We start from the raw sequence: 21189 nt of genomic DNA, 5'->3' as shown, positions 1-21189 counted from the left end.
TTAGTGGAGGTATTTCTACAAGGTTCATAAGAGCAGCCTGCAAAAATCACAGCATCCTCTTCCATTTTGTATTTGAGGAAACAAGAATACATCAAGACCACATTGTTTCACATCAGTGTTCTTAACTTAAGAACGTTTTATTAGAGTAGCTTTCATGATTGCATAGTTTGCAAAAGAAAATTATTACAATTAAATGCAGACTCCTCACCGTGACACTTGAGATCATTCTATTCTAAATCACTGACATGCCCAGTGCTGTGAATTTGTACCACACTTCAACCATACTGAAAAGGTCCTGGGTCAATGGCAAGTTTAAAAAGTCTAACAAACAAAAGAAGTCTGGTAAGTCAGATTCCATTATCAAAGGTGGCACGTTATTCAGTGTTCCTTTGTAATGGAGTTCGTACAATCACTATTCTGAAATTCATGTTTGTCCAACCAAAGAAAATAAAGAACTTAAGTGACAGAAGAAACGTGATGAGATCAAGCTGCTTGTTACAAATTAAATTTTTATAAATATTTTAAATGCTAAAAATCTCGGCTTTGTGAAAGATCATTACCAACTTTGCTTCAGCTTGTGCTTTTGAGATGTATTTGTTACGCATCTCTCAACGTGAGTTGGAAATCACCAGGAGAGCACCTGATTACAGGTAGATCAAGCTGTCAGCTTAGGAGGGCAACCAAAGGGAACAAAGGGTCAGGCAATACTGGGGTTACAGACTGATTCCTGGTCGTCACAAACCGCACTGACCAAATGCCTTTTGAACCGGTCCAGTCCCATGATGCTGGATGACTCAACTGGCCTGAGACAGCATCCAAAGTCACCACTTACTTGGGGACGAGCGCTCTGCATGTGCTTACCGCCCCTCCGAACAGCAGCTGAAAGATGCTGCATCTACACTCCTCCCTGCAGCGACCTCTGGTAATTCTGGCCTGCTACACACCTGGCCTGCAACACCGCTGCTGCTGGAATACAGTAAGAGGTGTGAGCCACCGAGAGCGCCACGCACAGCGCACGCTCAGCACGAGGAAGAGAAGCCAGAAGAAGCCTCTGTTGGAATGCACGTCCATGACTTGGCCAGGCACGGAGAGGCAAGCCTCAGCCCGGCACTTCCATGGTCTGTAACGGCCCAGGAGGTGACATTTTGTTTATTGAAGCAAACTGTAAAACAAAGGGGCTACTATGTCCATCTCCTTTATTTGCGGCTCTGCAGTATAATGATTACAGGTCGACTTTGATGAACTGTACAAGCAGTAAAAGGCGGCCAACTATGCTTTACATCATTGTTTCACACAAAGCAAATACAGAAATATCCAATTGCCTAATTTTCTATTTAAAAAAATTTCTATAGGCACAAAGCAGAAGAATATTGGAAAAGAGAGTCAAGGGAAGAGGTATGCATAAATAAAGAAGTACTTCTTACATCAAAAATGTCCCAAGAATCACAAAGTCTGCAGAAGCTTGGTTAATCAAATACTGCAGTACTGATCTCATCAGTATAAAAGTGAAAGAGCTTTAGTTCTGTAATAAAAATTCAATTTATTTTACTTTATGTTGGAGAGAGGAGGGAGAAAGGGTGGAAGGAAAGTGTAAGAGAAGAAAGGGCAAACTTTAAAACAGCAGCCAGTATTAGGAAGGGCAGTGGGAAAGGTGAACAGGCACATTGGAACCGTGGGAACATGTAAATTGACCACTGTCAAACCAGTGTAAATTTCTTGGTTTCTCATGGAAAACATTTTATCCACATATTTTCCTCCCAAACATATATCCAACACTGTCTTCAATACACGACTTTGTTGGTAACTTTTAGAACAGGAACAGCAAGTTTATTCCTGCCTCCCCATTGCTGTAAAAAGTTATCTAGATGATTTCAAACACTTTCTTCAGCTCTACTATAAGCTGCCAGTCAGACTTCTGCATTTCATCTCTGAACCAGTCCTTCAGAGCATCGATGGACTGACGACTGATCTGTAACACACAAGACAAACCCATCAGAAACACGTATTAACAAAGGTAACTGCTTCCACCACGTGAAAGCTGATCCACAGAGAAGGCACCAGTCTACAAAACAGGAAAGCTAATACTAAACACGCTTTTGCTGCTGAACGGCAGAGCTCGGCTCATTCATTTCCCTTCTTTGCTCCTCATGCCTTAACAGGGACTGCAGAAGCACAGACCATCTCGCTCCTTGTGCGGGAATGGCACGCATGACAAGGGACAATCTGCTTCCCCCAGTGCCACCAGCCCTAATTCTCCATCTGGAAAGCAGCCATGGCTACTGAGCCGTTCCACCTGAGGGTGCGAGCCCGCCGCGTGCTTTACCACATGGTGAATAACGCAGTTGGGAACGTGGGGAGCTCTGGCTTTGCCTCTGACAGCAAAAAAATGTGAGCAAGGGATCATCTCCTAGCCTGAGCCCAGCGTTCCAGAATCGGAGCGAGCGAAGCACTGCTGTTCGTTGCACACATTCAAAACTAGGCAAACACGAGCATGCTGTAATGCCGCGGGGGGCTGCTGCACTGCTCTGAGCACCAACTACATAGGAAGGTATGCAAACAGCTCGTTTGCCATTTGCCCTCTCTGGTGCAGTAAGCTGCCAGGTATTTTTAGTCACAGTACATCATTCCTTCGGTTCCCTTAAGCAGCACCATTACCGATCTCAAAACAAGGCTACAGAGAAACACTGCTGAACAATGCCATACATGAATAATTTCAAGTGTCTCAGTCTCTGATGGAAGGTTGCTAATATTAAGTTTTCAGGCTCTGCGCAACGTTCCCACTTCAAGCAAGTTACCATCGCGTCATAAACCAAAAATACAGATGGCTTTTACCTTACTGACGAGGATGTCTGTTGCTTCAAAATGTCGCCCATACATTTTAGGTGATTCACCAGGAATAGGTTCTATTTTAACACATACTTCTTGGCCTTTTTTTGCAACCTCCACTGGCTTGTGGTTTATTTCAATACTTGTAACTATTCCAATTTCAACAAACTGTAATACAATGAAGAAAGTGTAATACACATAAGCAAAACCCGTGCGCAAACCCTTCTCTAAATTCCTGCCAGTTGCTCATCCAAAGCAATGCATCAGAGCAGCCACCCCAGAGCTTGCAAAGCCACGCATAGTGCACAGTAAGCACACACGGAAAAGGGCAGCAGTAGCAGCCCATCTGTTTCATCTGCCATACCAATTTGTTAACCTTCAGAATATCAGGACTTGAATTCCCCCCTTACTAGCAACCAGGAAAGAATTTTGCTTGTTCCTTTGTATCACAATACAGAAACTGGAAGGGAATTTGGGAGGGAAGGTGACAGCCGCAGCCACGCTTCTTGGTAGGGCACTGCGGAGGTCAGGAGGCTGTCTCTCTGCTGCAGGATGCAACTCTCCCAGCAGAGCACAATACCACGGCTGATCACTGGGAAGGAGACTTGATCTAGCACTGGATCTCACCTCCTACCAAAACTCTGTGCAACGGGGGAAGGCACACAAACGTTTCCTGGTGCCTCATCCCAGCAACTACGCGCTCGAACAAACGCCCATGGGGAGGAAAGAGGCTCTTACTTACGTTTTTGCTAGGTACACACATGGGAGTGCCCTGCTTCACCTGGCCTGCCTCCACGACGACACCCATCACTATTGGGTCACGGGAGTTGAAAATAAACTGAGGGAGTATTTTCATCTTGCAAGGGAATACTGCTATATGCCTGGGAGACAACAAAGAGAAGGCATCTTGAAACAGTTACTGGAACGGCGCAGGGAGCATTAACGGTTCTGCCTTCTACTGCACATCCCGAGCATTTGTTCTACTGGCGTCACTCGGGGAAGAAATAAGCAGGAAAAATCTCTCTTCCCGTCTTGTTAATCTAGTCAACGCTATCTTAGAGAACTATAGGCAACAATAATCAAGCATGGCTGGCATGGATTTTATTTTGACTGGCTCAGGCATCGAGATAAGACCGAGACCAAAGGGATAGTAATTACAGTATAATTAGAATCTCAGAAGAGCATGGGAATAGAAATATTGTTGCCACAATCCAACACAGTGACAAGAAATTCTCAATTTTTGTTTGTGAAGAAGTACTTTAAAATGCTGAGCTATACAAACTCACGTTTTGATTTTAAAATGCGTATTTTTCCCCACTTATTTAGTTCATCATTAGTGAGGATCAGCTAATGACACTGACTCCACAAATTAAGTTTTGGATCCTTATAAATCCTTAAATGATGGCATATTCATGTTATTACAATCACAATTAAGCTGTGTACGCTGGAATTGCACAAGCATGAAACAATAGAACCCAAATCCTTCTGGTTGTTTTCTCAGCCCTGCAAGACTAACCCATCTGTCAGAAACTAAGAAAGGAAACCAAGTATATAAAGCAAGCCTTAATAAAAACACTCCATATAACACGATGGGTTTTGCTAAATCTTGCAATTGCTTCACAACTCCCACCCTACTAAATCTAATCCCAGATGTAAACATTTAGACTAGACTGCTGAATTCCTGAAAATTAACAGTTTATTGTCCTTCTTTCCTGCCTTCCTTCCTATCAGGAATGCATGCTAAGTAATAGTATGCAATCAAGAAGTTAAATGCAATTTCATTTAGTAATAAGACAATTAAAAGATTGTGTTACTTGGGAAGCACACAGAATAGGATTGCTTTTACTTACTTGAATTCTTCTTGTTTCTGTTTTTTGTAGTCTTGTCTGTATTTTGTGAAGGCATCAAATAAGTGATAAATAATTTCAGCACTAAAAATCCGAACTCCTAAACTATCAGCCATTTCCTGTGCATCGCGTTCAATCCTGACATCAAACGCTAGGATGACTGCGTACCTGCAAGTAGAAGTCAGTCAGTTTACCAGACAGACCACAACACTAAAGCTAGGAAGGGAGCCTTCCTGAAACAGCACTGTGCATTTATCACCGCAGTAAAGCAAGGAATTTACTTACTGCGGGTCATGCTCCAACATAACTGATGCCTTCATAACGTCCTTTTTGTGGACAGGACCTATATTAATTCCTGCGTACTGTTGGAGAGGAAAGCCACAGAAATCAGTCACTGACCTTGCTGAGTTGAAAGGAAACAGTTATCAACTAAAACAACAGAACACAATAGAAACAACATCAGATAGAGCACAGAAAGTACTTACTGGCACTTCTGATGTTTTAAGAAATTCAAGTAATGCTTCCAAAGACCCTAGAGTAGAAGCCTGGACATAAACACCTTTCTCTTCTAATTTGATTGCATTCAGTGTTTGCTTCAGTTCATGTATTAGTTCATCCTTTAGAAAGAAAAGCAACTTTTAGTTCTATTGCCATTGTTCCTCAGATTACAAAGTATTTCTGTTCACGAGCTGCTGAAATATGACAGCCACGCTGACAGGTGCCAACTCAGAGACTTGCAGTACAGGCCATACACAGCCAGCCCCGTGACGTGCTGCAGCTTGTTTCTGGCATTAGAAAAGCCTGTACTGAGCTATACTGGGGGATTTTGCAAGAAGATGATCACGTAACACAAAGCAAATGCCCATCTTGGGAGCTGGTAACGTTTCTCCACAGACTACATGTTGTTGCACCCAACACAGTAAGCTTCTGCCATCGCGGTGAGTGAACGCACACCAAACACAATGTGTGCCAATACCTTTGGTTGCTCAACTCTACATCAATAAGAACAGAGGCCCCTAAAAGCATTAGCTGAAAAGGATCATGAATGCCCTGTATGCAGCAAGGCCTAGGTGGATACGGAAGCAGAAGGGCCACCTTGCAGCTTTCAGAACAGTTAAAACTCTTTTAGTTCAAAGCCATTACTCCTTGTCCTGTCACTCCATGCCGTGACAGAGTCCCTCCCCAGCTGTCCTGCAGACCTCCTTTAGGTACTGTTAGGCCACTAGAAGGTCACCCCAGAGCCTTCTCCAGGCCAAACAACCCCAACTCCCTCAGCCTGTCTTCGTAGGAGAGGTGCTGCAGCCCTCTGATCATATCCTACCCAACTACATAGTCAATACAGAGTCATACTATGTTATTATGTTTTCAATCCTGATTTTTGAATGAGCTTCATCACCAGAGAACTTAATCATCCCCAATGTAATGGATTATTTCAGCGTTAGCCATCTCACCTTGAGGACTGGGACTTCATCCTCTTTATAAGCTACAAGCAGTGGCAAACCAGCCAATGTTTTTTCCAAATCCTTCCCAAGGATCTTCACACCTTGAGCAGCAACGACCTCTTTGTGCTTTTCATACTGGTTCTGAAAAAGAGAATAGACACTGGCCAAGAGTCCACATAGCTGCTACACAGCAATACGACGTAGTCTGGAGTTGCTAAAGATCCTGCCACCAGCAAGCACAGAAGACAGGACAACAGTGAAGTCCAGCTCTCCCCATCCATCACTGATTTTGTCTATTTCAAGTTCCTGACATGCACGTTTGTCTGTGTTTGTCTGCATGCTCCTCTCCCATCACACTGTGGGAGGGGAGGGGGGGAAGAGCAGGTACAGCAGCAGGGGTATTGTCTAAGGCAGAGATTCCCCATGTTTTCTTTAAGCTGCAAGGCAGGTTCCTTTCTCAAATAAACATTTAATTCCTGCAAACCTTTACTCTTTAGCCCTGCACGCCCAATATTTGGGGTCCTTCTTCAATGACGACAACTCCTCATGGACTGGCTGAGCTGAAATGTATCCCCATTGCCTGCTTCAAAAAAATCCAGCTTACCTTGACCCACTTCCCCAACTAAAGGTTCCCAAATCAAGTGTCCTTCATCTCAGTGCTGGTACTCTATACCCCATCTTCCATCAAAGTACCAAAACCCATCTGACAATCTTGTTGACCTGGGAACCTGCGATGATCTGTTACGTTGCTATTTTGTCCCACAAAGAACTTCACTCTCGTAACAGTTTTACACACCAGTTTATCTTCCACTTTAAATAAAGGGAATAACTGAATCCTACTACGTTATCAGTTTCATCAAAACTTGATTTTTGTTCTGGTTCTGTATGTTCTCTGCATGTCAATACACTCGGTAGGCAGCTTCCATACCTTAACTCGTAGCTCCTTCATAGGAGGAGGCAGAAGAAGACCTCTAATCTGAGTTACTATGGGACCTTCTACCCCAGGAACAATAATGGTGTCTCCTTCTTTCAGGCGCCCGTTAATCAAAATAACATCTATGGTAGTGCCCATGCCTGGCAGCGCTTTAACCTGAATGAAAGGGGAGGGAAAAAAAGTTACTCTCCATTTAAACACATCTTCTTTCTTTCTTTTTTTCAATTTAATTTAATTCATAAGCAAGGTAGAAGGAAGCAGAGGGAGAAATGTACAGGTGAATTTCAAATAGCTGCTGAATTACCTCCATGACTTGAGCTCTCAGTTCTTGACACTCAGCCAGTCTCTTGGTCAGCATAGTTTGCGTTAGCTCAACGAGAAGAGCTATCAGACTTCCCATGCCATCCCCTGTGTGAGCAGAGGTAGGTACAAGAGAAACAAAAGTGCGGGGATCCTTATTCTCATAAAACAAGGCAGCATTCAAGCCCTGGAATCAGGATTAATAGTTACTTAGGGAAAAATACATACGTACATACACACACACGCACACACACACTAGTATTAACAGTAACAATCAACCCTAGCCAACCACTACTGCATTTTTCAAAATAAAAAATAAAAAAGTTACTGACGGTATACCATGGAACGCGTAGCTTAAACCCATGGTTGGGTGCGCAATGGGATACCTCTACAAAGCAAATTACCACATGCAGCTTCTGGACACCATTGTATGTCACCAACAGATGTTCCCAGAATCAATGTGACTCATGCCCTGCCAGTGTCCGAGGGAACAAGGGACAGATGGGTTTCCCTCTGGCGATTCCCATGGAGGGAAAGAATAGGGACAGAGAACTTGATATGCTCTTCATGACTTCACTGACCATGCACAGCAATTAGCTGTTACTTTTCTCCAAACCAGAACTCCAAAGATAGAGCGGTTAAAAGAGCTGGATTTAACAACAAAGTTTGGTTCATGTGTGGTAAACACCAATGTGTCAGAAGAGAACAAAAACACCACACCCACACGCGTCATTTTTGCTACCACTTCTAGTAACAGCAGAAGTTTGAATATTCCAACCTACCTGTTTCGCAAATTCCACTATAATGGCTTTTGCACGTTCTTCAAATTCATCTTTTGTATTCTTTTTCTGCTTCTTTAAAGTTACAGCTACATCTGTATCTGGACTTTTTTTCCAGTCATATAACCTATCAATCTGAAACAGTACATTAATATAGCATCTCATGCAACTTAAAGGGCATCTTTCTGTTTAGGTCACAACGAGAGAAATACTTCACTAGCCAGCATAGCTAGCCATCCATTTGCTGCACTAGACAAGTTAAATCTATTTGTCTCAACTGCAATATTCTTTGTGTGTATTTACCCAGTGTCAGAGTATTTCAGGACAGCAATACTACTTCAGAGATAGAAATTTCAAGTTATAATAATCAAGGTTCATATGGAAAATGTTTATACCCATTAAGCACATCAAGTTTAGGATAAAACATTCAGATGAAAAAGACCTATATATAGCTTCATGTACACGAAAACATGAAGTTGGATTTTATTATTATTATTATTCGAAATGAGACTGCACTCATTTTACAAATGAGTAAAACTTAGGGGTGAATTTGAACCCTTTCCTATGCTGCTATAGAGAAGGTTGGGGTTGTTCAGAACACACAAGTGGGTGATTTCCTCATTATAATTTGTATAAGTCATCACAAATACAAACAGCTCTACCACCACAATTTCTTATGCAAGGCATTTCTACCAACAAAGCTGAAAATAACTAGCTTTACTACCTAATACTGCACAACCTGAAATCTTTCCCACAGTGATCAAATACTAGTGTTCAATAAGCCCTAAAGACAGCTTGTCTTCAAGTCACAAACTAACGAGTAGCTAAGATAAAATAGGACTTTTACAGATTAAGTTAAGTCTTTCAATATTATAAAAAGAAAATGCAACTGGATGCAAGTTTATGTAAGTACTTATGAGAAAAAAAAAATGAAGTACAACTTCCAGAAATGTGAACCATTTACTGGAGTTCTTTAAGATAAACTTATCAGTGAGAACTCTGAAACAAACTGCTAGATTGTTCTGCAAAGCTCCTGTAAATCAACCACGGTATCGAGGACAACAAAAAATGCAGCAGAACAGATCTAATAACCACTGCTTCAGTCTTTGCACAAACAATTCAAAGTCAAGAAAGAAAACTGAAAATTGTCAGATGCAAAATACGTTAGAGTACAAAAACATACTATTAGAGTGAAAAGCAATCTTACCTTATTGAGAGCTACTATAAATGGGCATTTCTTAGATTTCAACAGATTTATTGATTCAATTGTCTGTGGCTCCAAACCATGCATGATGTCAACTACGAGAATGGCGATATCACAAAGTGAGCTTCCTCTATTTCTTAGATTGCTGTGGCATTAAAAGAAAAAAAAATGTCATGTAGCAACAGAACTTTAAGAAAAACACCATATACCATGTCAAATTTGCATTGACCAACAAAAAGCTAAAGTTGATCAAGCAGTTATTTTCGCTTCAGAAATACAAAGAACTATCAATCAACGAAACACTGAAATTACACTGTAAGCGTAAAGCCCATTTAACAGAATATATTTGAGTACATGTAAGCAAAAATAAGAAACTGCAATTCTCCTGACAGCTTTCCTACTATTATATACTTTTTGAAAGCTAAGATACGTTGCTTCTTTTTGAATGAGAATTGAGAAGGTTACAGTGAAATCTGAATGAGACAGATCATAACAAATTACTACATAAACACTAGGATTATCAGACATACGTGGTGTTGGATAAAAGCTGGCTAGAAAATGAAGAGCTGCGACAGGACTGTAAGCAACAGGATGCCAAGGAATTGATGAGAACATTATCAAGTGCCCTAGGACCTCTGACATTTCAATGCTTTTAAAGGGTTGCGTTTAAGAATGTCACATCAAAGTCTTAATCCATCTGTTTGGGGATTTCATCAACGCACCACCTCATCAAGAATAGTTGTGCATACCATCTTTTAAAGTTAAAAGTTGATTTTGCATCTTTCCTGTATGGCACTGGTGTTCCTAGACAGAATATTAACACTGGTAGGAGTCAGCCAACTTGTTCAATTGGTAATTTGCAGTCTTACAAACTCAGTTACCTTAACTAGGACACTGAACTGGAGACTAGGAGAGAAGTCCTAATTTTTCATACCAGAGTACTTAGGTCACCTGACATCCTCACCTGTTCTTCTCTGGCTAGCTTCTCACCTTTATCTTTCCTCTTACACTATTTAGAAAGAAATTATTTGTGTGTTTTTTAAGATATTCATGGCTCAATCGTCATGAAGACGGGAAATTAATCAGCTATAAAAGGCCAGGTATTAACCAGACATATAAAGCACCCACAAAATAAGCAAATCCACTTACTCCTCTACTTCAGTTTTTATAAAGGGAGAAGAAATGCAATGAATTAGGCAAAGACATAGTGCTTTGTTTAAAAAAAATGTATGCAGACTTCAGCCATCACTTCTGGGAAGTACGATATTGTGAGAATGAACATTACCTGAAAGACTCGTGTCCTGGAGTGTCAATTATCAGCATTCCTGGAATTTTTATGTTCTCTCTGTCAAACTAACATTTCAAAATATTAGTCATCTTGGCAAGATTATGCAAGAAGAAAACACTTAAGAGCTGGCAGCTTACTGACAGCTCTCACTTCAAAAAATGCAGTTACATATTTTAAGGAAGGCCAGCACCCTCCATAAAAACAAAATAAAGCTGATTTCAGCATTAAAAAAAATATGATGCAGCACAGCCCCTATGTATCCAGTGGCCGTAAGCTCAGATAACATTTTAAGATGGGGGGGGAACGACACAAAAAACACATTCAGTCTAGTGAGATTTGTCATCCTTACAGTGAATGTTCCCTCCTTCTCCATTGATTTTATTTATTTTTTTATTTTTTTTTTTTAAATGAGTTAAGTTTTTGTAGGAAAAACACTCATTATAAAATTAAGAGAGATTTTAGTGTTTGGCTTTTACAAGAGCTAAATGCCACAAACTCATCACTACTTTCAGTAGCAGCCAAATGTTCTGGGCAAACTTTCCTCATTAAATATCTCAGCACTTAGCTGACTAGTTTTAGAATTACTGAAGTTCTTAAATTACAAGTAATAACGCCATCCTTCAGAAACAGCCATCACTGCCAAGGTTTTTCAGTCACTTGCTGCAAGCAAAATAGTACCCAGAACAAGCAATACTCAACAGTTACTATTTCTATAACAATACAATTACCTGTGAATTGGCCCAATTTCAGCACACACAGTAAAACAAAGCTTTTTTAAAAACAGAAGATACACTCAGTAGGTTTCAAAATATTTACAATCAAAGTATTGACAAATAAGCAGGCCATGAACAGAGCAGGCAGTTATTTGCATATTTTTCTGAAGTTGCAGTGCATTAACTGACACCAAATGTATCAAATAAAACTGAAAATTGAGACAGCCTCCCATGTTAGTTTGGAGATGGGAAAAAGAGCATAGAAATTAAAAACAAATCAATGCCAATATTGGAAATGGTGGAAAAGGCATCCACCCCTGTTGGGAAGTCTCACAAGGCCTAAGCAGTAACCAGCTTACAATTAAGGTTTTTTAAAAACAGTCTTTGAAGTGCTATTACTTACGTTTTTCACCATCTTAGTTTGTTCATTAATAGCTTCAAGGGGTACATTAGTCGCACCGATCTGCTGAGTGATACCACCAGCTTCACTGTCCTGTACATGAGTATGGCGAAGCTAAAGACAAAAAATATATACATATTTACATTTAAGAGGCTATATAAAATAGTCTATTAGAGTGCAATTCTTTTTTCAACCAAGAAAACACACACATAAGATGCATGGCCTTCACATTCTGTATCTTACCTTATCTAAAATTTTGGTCTTGCCTGTGTCTACATGCCCCAGGACACAAATAACTGGTGCTCTAAGTTTTTCAGTGTTCACATTTTTGCTATTTTCAGCTCGTCGCTTCTATGTAAAAGACACATGAAAATTGTTAAGTATAAAGAACTTCTTGAACTGATTACATGCATACACAAAACAAAGCTAACTGTGGGACTTAAATGTTCCAGGCAATTCAAAGACTGCCATTCCCCATTTGGAAAGTCAAAAAATCTTACAGCTAAGAGTTGAAATGTTGTTGGTTGATTTTTGTTGTTGTTGTCGTTGTTTTGGTTTTTTGTTTGTTTTGGGGGGAGGGGGTGCTGTTACAGTCTAGTAGACTAAGCTATTATATCAACTAACATGCAGCTTTGCTGATGAAGTTTGAAGAAGGATCTTGGGTAAGAAAACAGAGGGCATAAGCAGACCAAAAAAACATGGAAAAATTTAGAAATACAGCTTTTAAAAATTCTCAAATATTGATCTGCAAAGGATAAAAGCCTCTTTCACCAGCAGAGAGAGAAAGGTGGGGAAGAACGACACTGAAGTACACATTCTTTGTGATGAGGTTGTCTTGCATCAGCAAAATCAAGTATTTTTCCTCAATTAAGCCAATTTCTGGACCTGTCTAAATATTAGTCACAACAGAGCCATCATTTTGACAAATATGGCTAAAAGGCCTTTCTGTGAACAGAAAATTAAGCTTTTTTATGCAACATGAGAATTTCACAAATAAAGCTGCATCCTAATACCTCAATTCTCCGTTTAGCTTTGTCATAAGCTCGTTCTTCCTTAGTGCGGTCATCATCTGAGTCGTACTCAGAATCAGAGCTAATTTCCTTGCTGGGCTTTTTTTCCATAGATTGTTTTCCAGTAGCTTGGGAGTCTGCCTCTCTCTCATTTGAGGTCTTTTCGTCTTCATCATCACTCCCTTCACTTTCTCCATCTTCAGATTCTTCGCTCTCTTCCTCTTCTTCATCCTCATCCTCTTCCTCCTCTTCTTCTTCTTCATCCACTTCATTTTGTTCTTTGACTTCAATGTGGACAGGTTTGCTCTCTGAGAAAACATATATAAAGTAAAAATTCTCTTAAATTCAGATTTCTGAGGGAAAGAACAACAAAACAAAGAAATGAAGAGAGTCTATTATCAGAGTGAGGACTTGAGATTAGGTTCCATTCAAGAAGTGCTACGCAAAATCATTTTCTAACTTTAAATATAAGAAGTGCTCCATGTTCAGAGTTACAGACTTGTGTGTTTAGAACCTGTGAGGGCTGAGTAAATTTGGGGTGGGGGGGAGGAATAATATTATCAGCACTCTTGCACTTGACGTCATTTGCAAAAATTCTGGGAAGTGACATCCTTTAAAACTCTATGCGATTCAAAATGGAATGGATGCACTAGCACCTCTAACAAAAAGAAAACCCAAATTCAATGCAATATGGATTAAATGAATTACTGATCAGGAAGTATTTTTTTTTTCTTTGAAAGCTTTCCATTTATCATATTTGCAAAATCATAAGAGACAAGCTAATGGACACTCTTTAAAGCTCTACACTGTTTTCCTGGCAGAGTTGTTAGTAGGCTCACTTCTCTTCAAGATTAGTGATGTTTCCTTGCTACACTGAAAGCCAACAGCTTAGTAATAATACACTAAATCCAGTTCCCAAGAAGGTTCTTTTCCTGGATCACATTTGCAGATCCTTCAAATCCAAGCAGCAAGAAGTGGGATGTGACATTCTTCCCTAGGACAGTGACAACAGACTTTTAAGAAGGTACTTTAAAATAGAACATTCCAGCAGTCCAGGACTGAGCAAATCAAAAATACTTGAAGAATAGTTTTTGATTTCTTCTTAACAAACGAGAAAGACAGATCATGGAAGTACTAACTACAGCAATGAACTCCTGTTCAGGAAGATTTGCAGCAATGCAGCTTTCTCCACCACTGGAAGAAAATCCCTGAGAAGTTATCCCTACAGTCTTCCCCAGCTCTTTAACTCTCCAGTAAAGATAATTATTGGCTGCAGAGAGAATATAAGCTTCGGCATATACGCTCAGGAATATAGGTGCTTTGGCAATTCCTTTTCTCCTGCACTTGCCTCTCAAAGAAAAGTAGAGAAGGTATGTAGAACTTACTATAATGCATGCTAACCTTCACACCACCTCAGTCTCTCACTGCTTTGAGAACTCGCGTCAAATGTATTCTCCTAGATGTTACTAGATTTCTGTAGTAAAACCGTTATGGTTTTAGACTGGTTATTAGAGAAATACAGCACTGGGTAAAAGGTTTCTCTCAACTCCCATATGAGGCTTAAGCAGATATTAAGAGGAAGGGATTTTTACTTTTTTTTACTCCCATTAAAAATAAATAAAAAGGAATTCAACTGATTTCTTTCAGGTGATAAGTGGACGTATATTTCCAAAGGACAGTCTTCAGCAATATTTGTACAGTTCACAGAATCATACAAAGGTTTGGGTTGGAAGGGACCTTAAAGATCACCCTGTTCCAAACCCCCTGCCGTGGGCAGGGACACCTCCCACCAGACCAGGTTGCTCCGAGCCCCATCCAACCTGGCCTTGAACACCTCCAGGGATGGGGCATCCACAGCTTCTCTGGGCAGCCTGCTCCAGGGCCTCACCACCCTCTGAGTAATAAACTTCTTTCTACTGTCTAATCTAAATCTATCCTCTTTCCATTTAAAACCATTACCCCTTGTCCTATCACTCCACTCTGATGAAGAGTCCGTCCCCACCTTTCCTGTAGATATCCCTTTAGATATTGAAAAGCCACTGTAAGGTCTCCCCAGAGCCTCCTTTTCTGCAGGCTGAACAATACCAACTCCCTCAGCCTGTCTTCATAAGAGAGGTAATGAAAACCTCTGCTTTTGAGGAGTAGAGGATCTTTTAACTACTTCCTATTACACTTGCCTTGCAATTCATTTAACAGGGGGAGGAGGGGAATCTAAACACAGTATTGTTTTCTAAAGAAACAAAAAAATAAACCCCAAGAAGCCTGTTAATCAGAAAAAGCATCTATTTGGTATTTACATGCCCACCTTTCTCTCCATCTTCATCACTAACCATAGCTTCCCAGTCATCCAAACCCGCATCTTCCGCTTCTTCTTCCTCCTTCTCTTCTGAAACTAAGAAATCCAACATTAAATGAAAAAGAAACAGATCATCCACATACAAAAAGTTTAGAGGGCCTTTCCTTTGGCATAATGACAAAAGCTCACAAGTTTGCTACCATAATTCTACCAAATTACCTCCGCATTCCCTGAAGAGAAACTTACATACTTAAGAAATATGTATAGTGCCTGCATAATACATGCCACGCAAACTTCTAACACAACCGTGTTCCTTGTCAGGAGCTGCTCAATTAACAGTTAGCCATGTGTAACAAAGTGACAGAGAAACAAATTAAAACTGTAACCAATCTTGTACTCTTTAATTAGTGATAAAATAACAAAGTGTCTATAGAAAAGAACTATTTTAAGACTCCAGGTGACTGAATGCGCTATAATACATCATGAATTCTAGAAACATCAAAATATTAATTCCAGCAGAAGCTCAACCAAATACGAGACTGAAGCCTTTAAGTGACAAATGGAAAAAAAAATACAGACTTTTAAACCTCTCCAGAAGAAGCATTAAACAAAATATAGTCATGACACATTTCAGGTATTTCAAATGAAAAAAAAAAGAAAAAAAAAGTAAATTCCAGACTGCCAGAACATTAACTAGGAACTAACATTCTGCCAGAGAGAATTTTTTTGCACTCTTTTATTGCACTGGAATTGCTCCTTCAAGAGATAAATCAAGCTAGAATTAGAGTATATACTCAGCTTGATTTTCACAAAGCTGGAAACTTTATCAGTACTTTTCTGACTTAAGAATAAAGGTAAAAATTGAAACTGTCACCTCCCTAAAGATGATATCCAGTACAAAGTTATTTTGCCAAAACAAATATTGTGTGTAGGCAAAAGTAAAGGCAACAATCACTCACACTAGGCTGATACTGCCTGTTTCACAAGCTAATCCACATTCACTCCATCCAGCACTTAGGAGAAACAAAATACTTGGCATCAAGAATACAATCATAGTGAAGATTACAGTGTTAATACCAGAAGCAGCATATTTCTCCCCCACCCCCACCAAACAGCTGACAAAACAGCCTTTTAAAAAAGCAAATGAAAAGTCAAAGGAGCTAATCATAAGGCACTGAATGCGCCTATATGACAGTTGCCTAAGCTAATCGTGCACTGGAGTACACCCAGAATAAGGGACCTTTGCAATCTCATGCTGAGGCTTCACGCCTTTTTATTCCACAAAATTCCATCAGTTCTTCCTTTAGAAAATAAAAAAAAAAAAAGGCAAAAAAAAAAAAAACAGCAACTGCGTCAAGAAAGGACGGCCACTCAGTCATCAACAAGGTACAGACGAAGGGTGTTAAAAGCAGTAAAATACTTGCCATGCAGTACTGCCACACAGTCTTATTACACACTTTGGGTTTATTAGCATTACTACTAACCTGGTTCTACCGGAAGAGGAGTCTCTTCTTTCACTGGTGTTTCTAGTTCTACAGCATCTTCAGCTGGGGAAGTTACCTCCAAGTTTTCTGAAACTACAAAAAAGCAAAGTAGCAGCTACATTCTTTCAAAGTACAAACTTCAAAATATAGTTAGACATACAGCTTCACATTTAAGGTTCATTTTTAAGTTGTGCTTTTACAAGTAAACAAAATTTGAGTTTAATACCAAACTAAGTGAACTCCCATCTACTGGGCTAAAATAAAGTTGAAGTGCACAGCTGACTTGAGAAACATCTGGGCTGCCATGCAGTTAAATACATTTGTTGATAAGTCATTTATTGACTAAAAGGATTACCACTGATTTTGAACATCAGAAGAAATCCCATTTTCTTACAAATACAAGAGAAAATGAACCAGTACTAATGAACTATCCTCTTCCTGTTCTACTGTTCCATTAAAAAAAAAAAAGATAAATAAAAGAAAAACACCACTTCAATTCATATGACCAGCTTTCACAATTCTTTACACATTCTTAAGAGGTAGGTAGCCACATAACTCATTGAATGTAAAAAAACACAGCTGAACAACAACAATAAAACTGATGCAAGTGTTTTGGTTTTAAACAAAGGAATAATCTTGAAAAGAGCCACAGTAGTACCCCCAAAACAAAATCAAGAAGCATCAGAGTGAAAAATTGTGACACGTTCCATGTACGCCTAGTTAGCGCAATAAATGCTAACTTCAAAAATACAAGTTCTCTAAACTACTTGTGTCCTGGAAACTGAGAACTGTTTTTATATATAAGTTTACAAAAATACCTCCAACCTAAAAAGAGACAAACTTGAACTGGGATCAGTCCTCTTTCATCCTAGAACTTTAACTTTGACATAATTACAAGTTGTTGTTACTTACACTACATTGATTTAACCTACACACATGCAAAGCATCTATCCTCACATTCTGAAAATGCTGTTACATTCTGTATAATTTTTAAGTGCTGGATATGTAAAGAAAAAAAAAAGGTTAGAGGAAAAAACAGTCAAGTAGATCATAAAGCAAAGGATTAAGTGAGCAGTCTTCAAGAAACCTTGCAGATTTTAATGTATCAGCTCTTGCATGGGGAGTGGGGGTATCAGAAGAACCTTGCAGGCACCCTGAAGTGCAATTAGTTTAGGATTAGCTAATATATATTCCACAAACATTTCCTGAACTGTGACTAATAAATTAAGTATTCCTATATGCAAACCACACCTTCCTTATTTTCTGGCTGCTGCTGCTTCTTTTTCTTCTTGTCTTCATATATTGGCCTCTTCTTTGGCACGGAGTCCTTGGATGGCACTTCAACACCTGCAGAAACATTATTAAAAATCACTTAATTACTGTTGTACCTTCTGAAACACTCAACATTCTTCCAGGTACCCACGTGATTTACGGTGTTGATTTGAGCAAAATCAAGTTGTAACAGTGCAGAAATATAAGGTTTCTAGTAATTACAACAAGGACTGAAGAGAAATCATGGCCTCAGAGTATCTTTAATGGATGCAAACACAGTGGTTCTCTACATATATAAAAGGAATGATAATCAGCCTCTGGAATTCTCTCCTTTCCTCAGCCACGTAAATAAATTAGCAGGCAGAAATTAGGAGAAGGGATTACAACATATTGGATAAGTTTACCTCATGGAAAGGAAGAAGCAGATTAAATTTGACTGAAAAGCAGGAAAGCTTCTATATACCCTTTTCCTGACAGAAATGCAAGAAGATATACTGTTCCTATAGACTAACTAACTGGAGGCAAAGCAACCTACTTGCTTAAGAGAGCACATGAATTAATCCAGGAGGATACAGATCACTAGTCTTACAAGAGCTGCAGCCAGCTCATCTGCTTTTCCTGACCTTTGGATTAGGCAATGGAATTAAGTTATTTTTCATAGAGTTCCATAGCTAGCATCTTCAAATCACACGTGGAATGTATTAAGAAGCTGGATATTTTAAGTGCAAGATGAAAATACACAGACATCCAGAACTACTTAAAAAAAAAAAAAAAGGCCACAACATAACTACAGCACAGTAGCTTTATGTGGAATTACTGTGCTGATTTGAGCAAAGTAATTGCCCACCTGGCCCCAGATAGAGAAAAACAAATGCAAAAAGCAGTAAGGAAAATGAAATGAATTTTCTTTTTTTTGGTTGGTTGGTTTTTGAAGAAATAAACACACCACACCTCTACAGCTTACCTTGAGCTTGGAGCAGTTTAAGCGTAGCCTCTGCTCTGGCTCTGGCTTCTCGCTGAGCTTTTGTTAAAAGTTTTCCCTCCTTCTTCAAACGCTCCTTCCTCTCTTTTTCTTTCTGCTTCTTTCTTTCCTTCCTCTCTTGTTCTAATCGTTCCTAGAAAAAGGTTAAGAAACACACAAATTTTAAAGCACAATTCGCACTACACCAGCAAGCGTATACATTAAGATTACCCTCTCCTTTATTTTATGCAGTACCTCCTCTTTGCGCTTGGCTTCTAATTCCTCTAGTCGTCTTATGCGTTCTTCTTCTTCTCTTTTTGCCCGTTCCTCCTCCTCTTTCATTTTAGCCAAGGCTTCCTGCATAGCTTTAACTGTGGCTTTACTGGGCCCCTTTTTCTTCTCTTTTTCTTTTTCTTCTTTCTCACCTTTCTTTTTTTTCTTGTCTTTTTTCTTTTTGTCTCCCTCATTGTCATCAGCTACAGAAAGAAGAGGCACAAGATCAAAGACCCCAAAAATGTTAAAGACCCCAAATATAATTACAATTTCAAATACTATAAATAACTCCAAACGAGGAACATTTTCACTTGGCTACTACATAAGCACTTCATTATGAAAAAATAAAACTCCTAAGTTACAAAGACAGGGCCTGAAGTCTTAATGTAACAGATGTCTAAGAATAATTGGACTGAAAAATGATGTTTGCATTACAGAACTGTTACGTACATATGGTAATGAGAAATCACCATCTGGTTTTTGTTTCCCCCTGTACCTGAACAAACTAGAAGCCAGAAAAAAGACAGCCACATGTGAGCCAACAAAAAGAGGCAGACAAGGCTACTGAATGCCTAGGATTCCCAACTTAGAATCAAAGCAACAAAATCATCCTTGAAGCCTGCCAACTCTCTGGACTTCTTATAAAAACTACAGTGTTAAAATTATGGTTTTAGAAACCAAGTTACAAACCCTCTGCTCCTGCAGGAGTCTCTCCTTTTTCGCCAGTGCCAGGGGCTGCCATGACTTCAGGAGAAGCTTTTTCTTCAGATTTTTTTGGAGCTTCCTTCAGCTTTGCTGGTTCTTTACCACCTTCTAATTCTTCTTTCTCTTTCTGTTTCCTCAGCTTGGCTTTTTCTTCCTCACGTTTTTTCCTTTCACGTTCTTTTTTTTCTGCCTTCTTCTGAGCCACTGTTTTTACTTTGAATGAAGACTCTTCTTCCTCATCTCCACTTTCAGCTGCAGGAGCGGACTTGGGTTTTTGGTTTTTCTTTTGTCCTTTTCTAGGTTGGGAGACGTCATCTGATTCATCACCGCTCTCACCTGTAGACAATGTCCCCACACGCTCTTTGCTTTTCTTAATGTTAGTTTCATCTTCTGATACATCATGCTTTTTATTTGACTTCTGAGTTTTCCCTTTGTTTTTCTTAAGCTGAATCTCAAGATCATCATCATCGCTGCCAGAAAGCATGTCTTGTTTTGCTTTCTGAGTTTTTTTAGATTTCGTATCTTTATGTTCCTCTTCCTCACTGTCATAGTCATTTTCAAGATTAGCTTTTTTATTCTTTCCTTTTCTTTTTTTGTCTTGTTTTGATAAGCTTTCTTCGTTGTCATTTTCAACCTGGTAATTAAATGATTAAGAAATCAGACATGAGAAATGGCATGCTACTGAGAGCTAAGCAGCAGCATTCAGAGATGTCAAGAAAAACTTCTCTTATTGAAGACCAAGTTTGAAACGCAGTAACTGTTACTGATGAGTATACTACACTCAGCTCACAATTAAAATTTATTTTGATTGACTTTGAATAATTATCTACATTGTAGACATGGCTTGTGGTAAAATATTTCACAATTGACACTTACTATTAAATTATGCTCGAGTATAATCAAAAATATATACTGGTTGCTCAGTTTCCCCTAGGAGCCCCAGCCACACTACAACATCAGAACTATTCTGGGACAGGGGCGTCCTGTATTCCAGCCATTTCCTAATAAATAGGCCCCTTCCCTCCCATCATTCACCTTTCCTGCAGAAGGTTCCCTGTCAGCTTTCCCTCCTTGTGCCTCTATTGACAGTTCTTCCAGCTCCTTCAGGATATCATCTTCACTAAAATAAGAAAGAAGTTACGATACTTAAGTAAATGAGCTTTTGCATAATGAAATAAAGACATACAGGAAAAAAATCTTACTCAAAATCCTGTTTCTTCTTCTCTTTTTTCTTTTTGCCTTTGGATTTCTGAGGTTCTTGCTCCTTCGCAGCTCCTGCACCTTCTATCTCAGCAGCAAGGGCATCAATATCGATATCATCTTTTGCACTAAAATATAAAAGGAAAGCAGAGTTTACCAAGAGTTTAAAAGTTTGTGCAAATAGAGGTCATTTGCATAAAACAAACAAAAGCTTCAAAATATAAAATCAAACAGAACACGAGCAAGTCGGGGACC

General features: G+C 39.4%; 1 protein-coding gene across 1 annotated transcript; it reads right to left on the bottom strand.

Moving 5' to 3' along the window:
* Positions 1 to 1179: 1179 nt before the first annotated feature.
* EIF5B (eukaryotic translation initiation factor 5B) lies at positions 1180 to 21115 on the bottom strand (the record flags this gene model as incomplete). The annotated part of the gene is made up of 23 exons (XM_035334752.1): positions 1180 to 1969; positions 2833 to 2994; positions 3569 to 3707; positions 4677 to 4841; positions 4959 to 5035; positions 5159 to 5290; positions 6125 to 6256; positions 7044 to 7205; positions 7354 to 7536; positions 8132 to 8263; positions 9336 to 9477; positions 10618 to 10685; positions 11737 to 11847; positions 11977 to 12084; positions 12747 to 13051; positions 15049 to 15135; positions 16524 to 16616; positions 17775 to 17870; positions 18760 to 18910; positions 19012 to 19232; positions 19720 to 20368; positions 20770 to 20854; positions 20937 to 21115. Coding segments are annotated over 23 exons (3687 nt in total), but the record flags the coding sequence as incomplete, so codon positions are not given.
* Between the last annotated feature and the right edge of the window lie 74 nt (positions 21116 to 21189).

Source organism: Oxyura jamaicensis, chromosome 1 (genome assembly GCF_011077185.1).
Source record: "Oxyura jamaicensis isolate SHBP4307 breed ruddy duck chromosome 1, BPBGC_Ojam_1.0, whole genome shotgun sequence".
Lineage (NCBI taxonomy): Eukaryota > Metazoa > Chordata > Aves > Anseriformes > Anatidae > Oxyura > Oxyura jamaicensis.
This window is presented reverse-complemented; position numbering and strand designations above follow the sequence as displayed.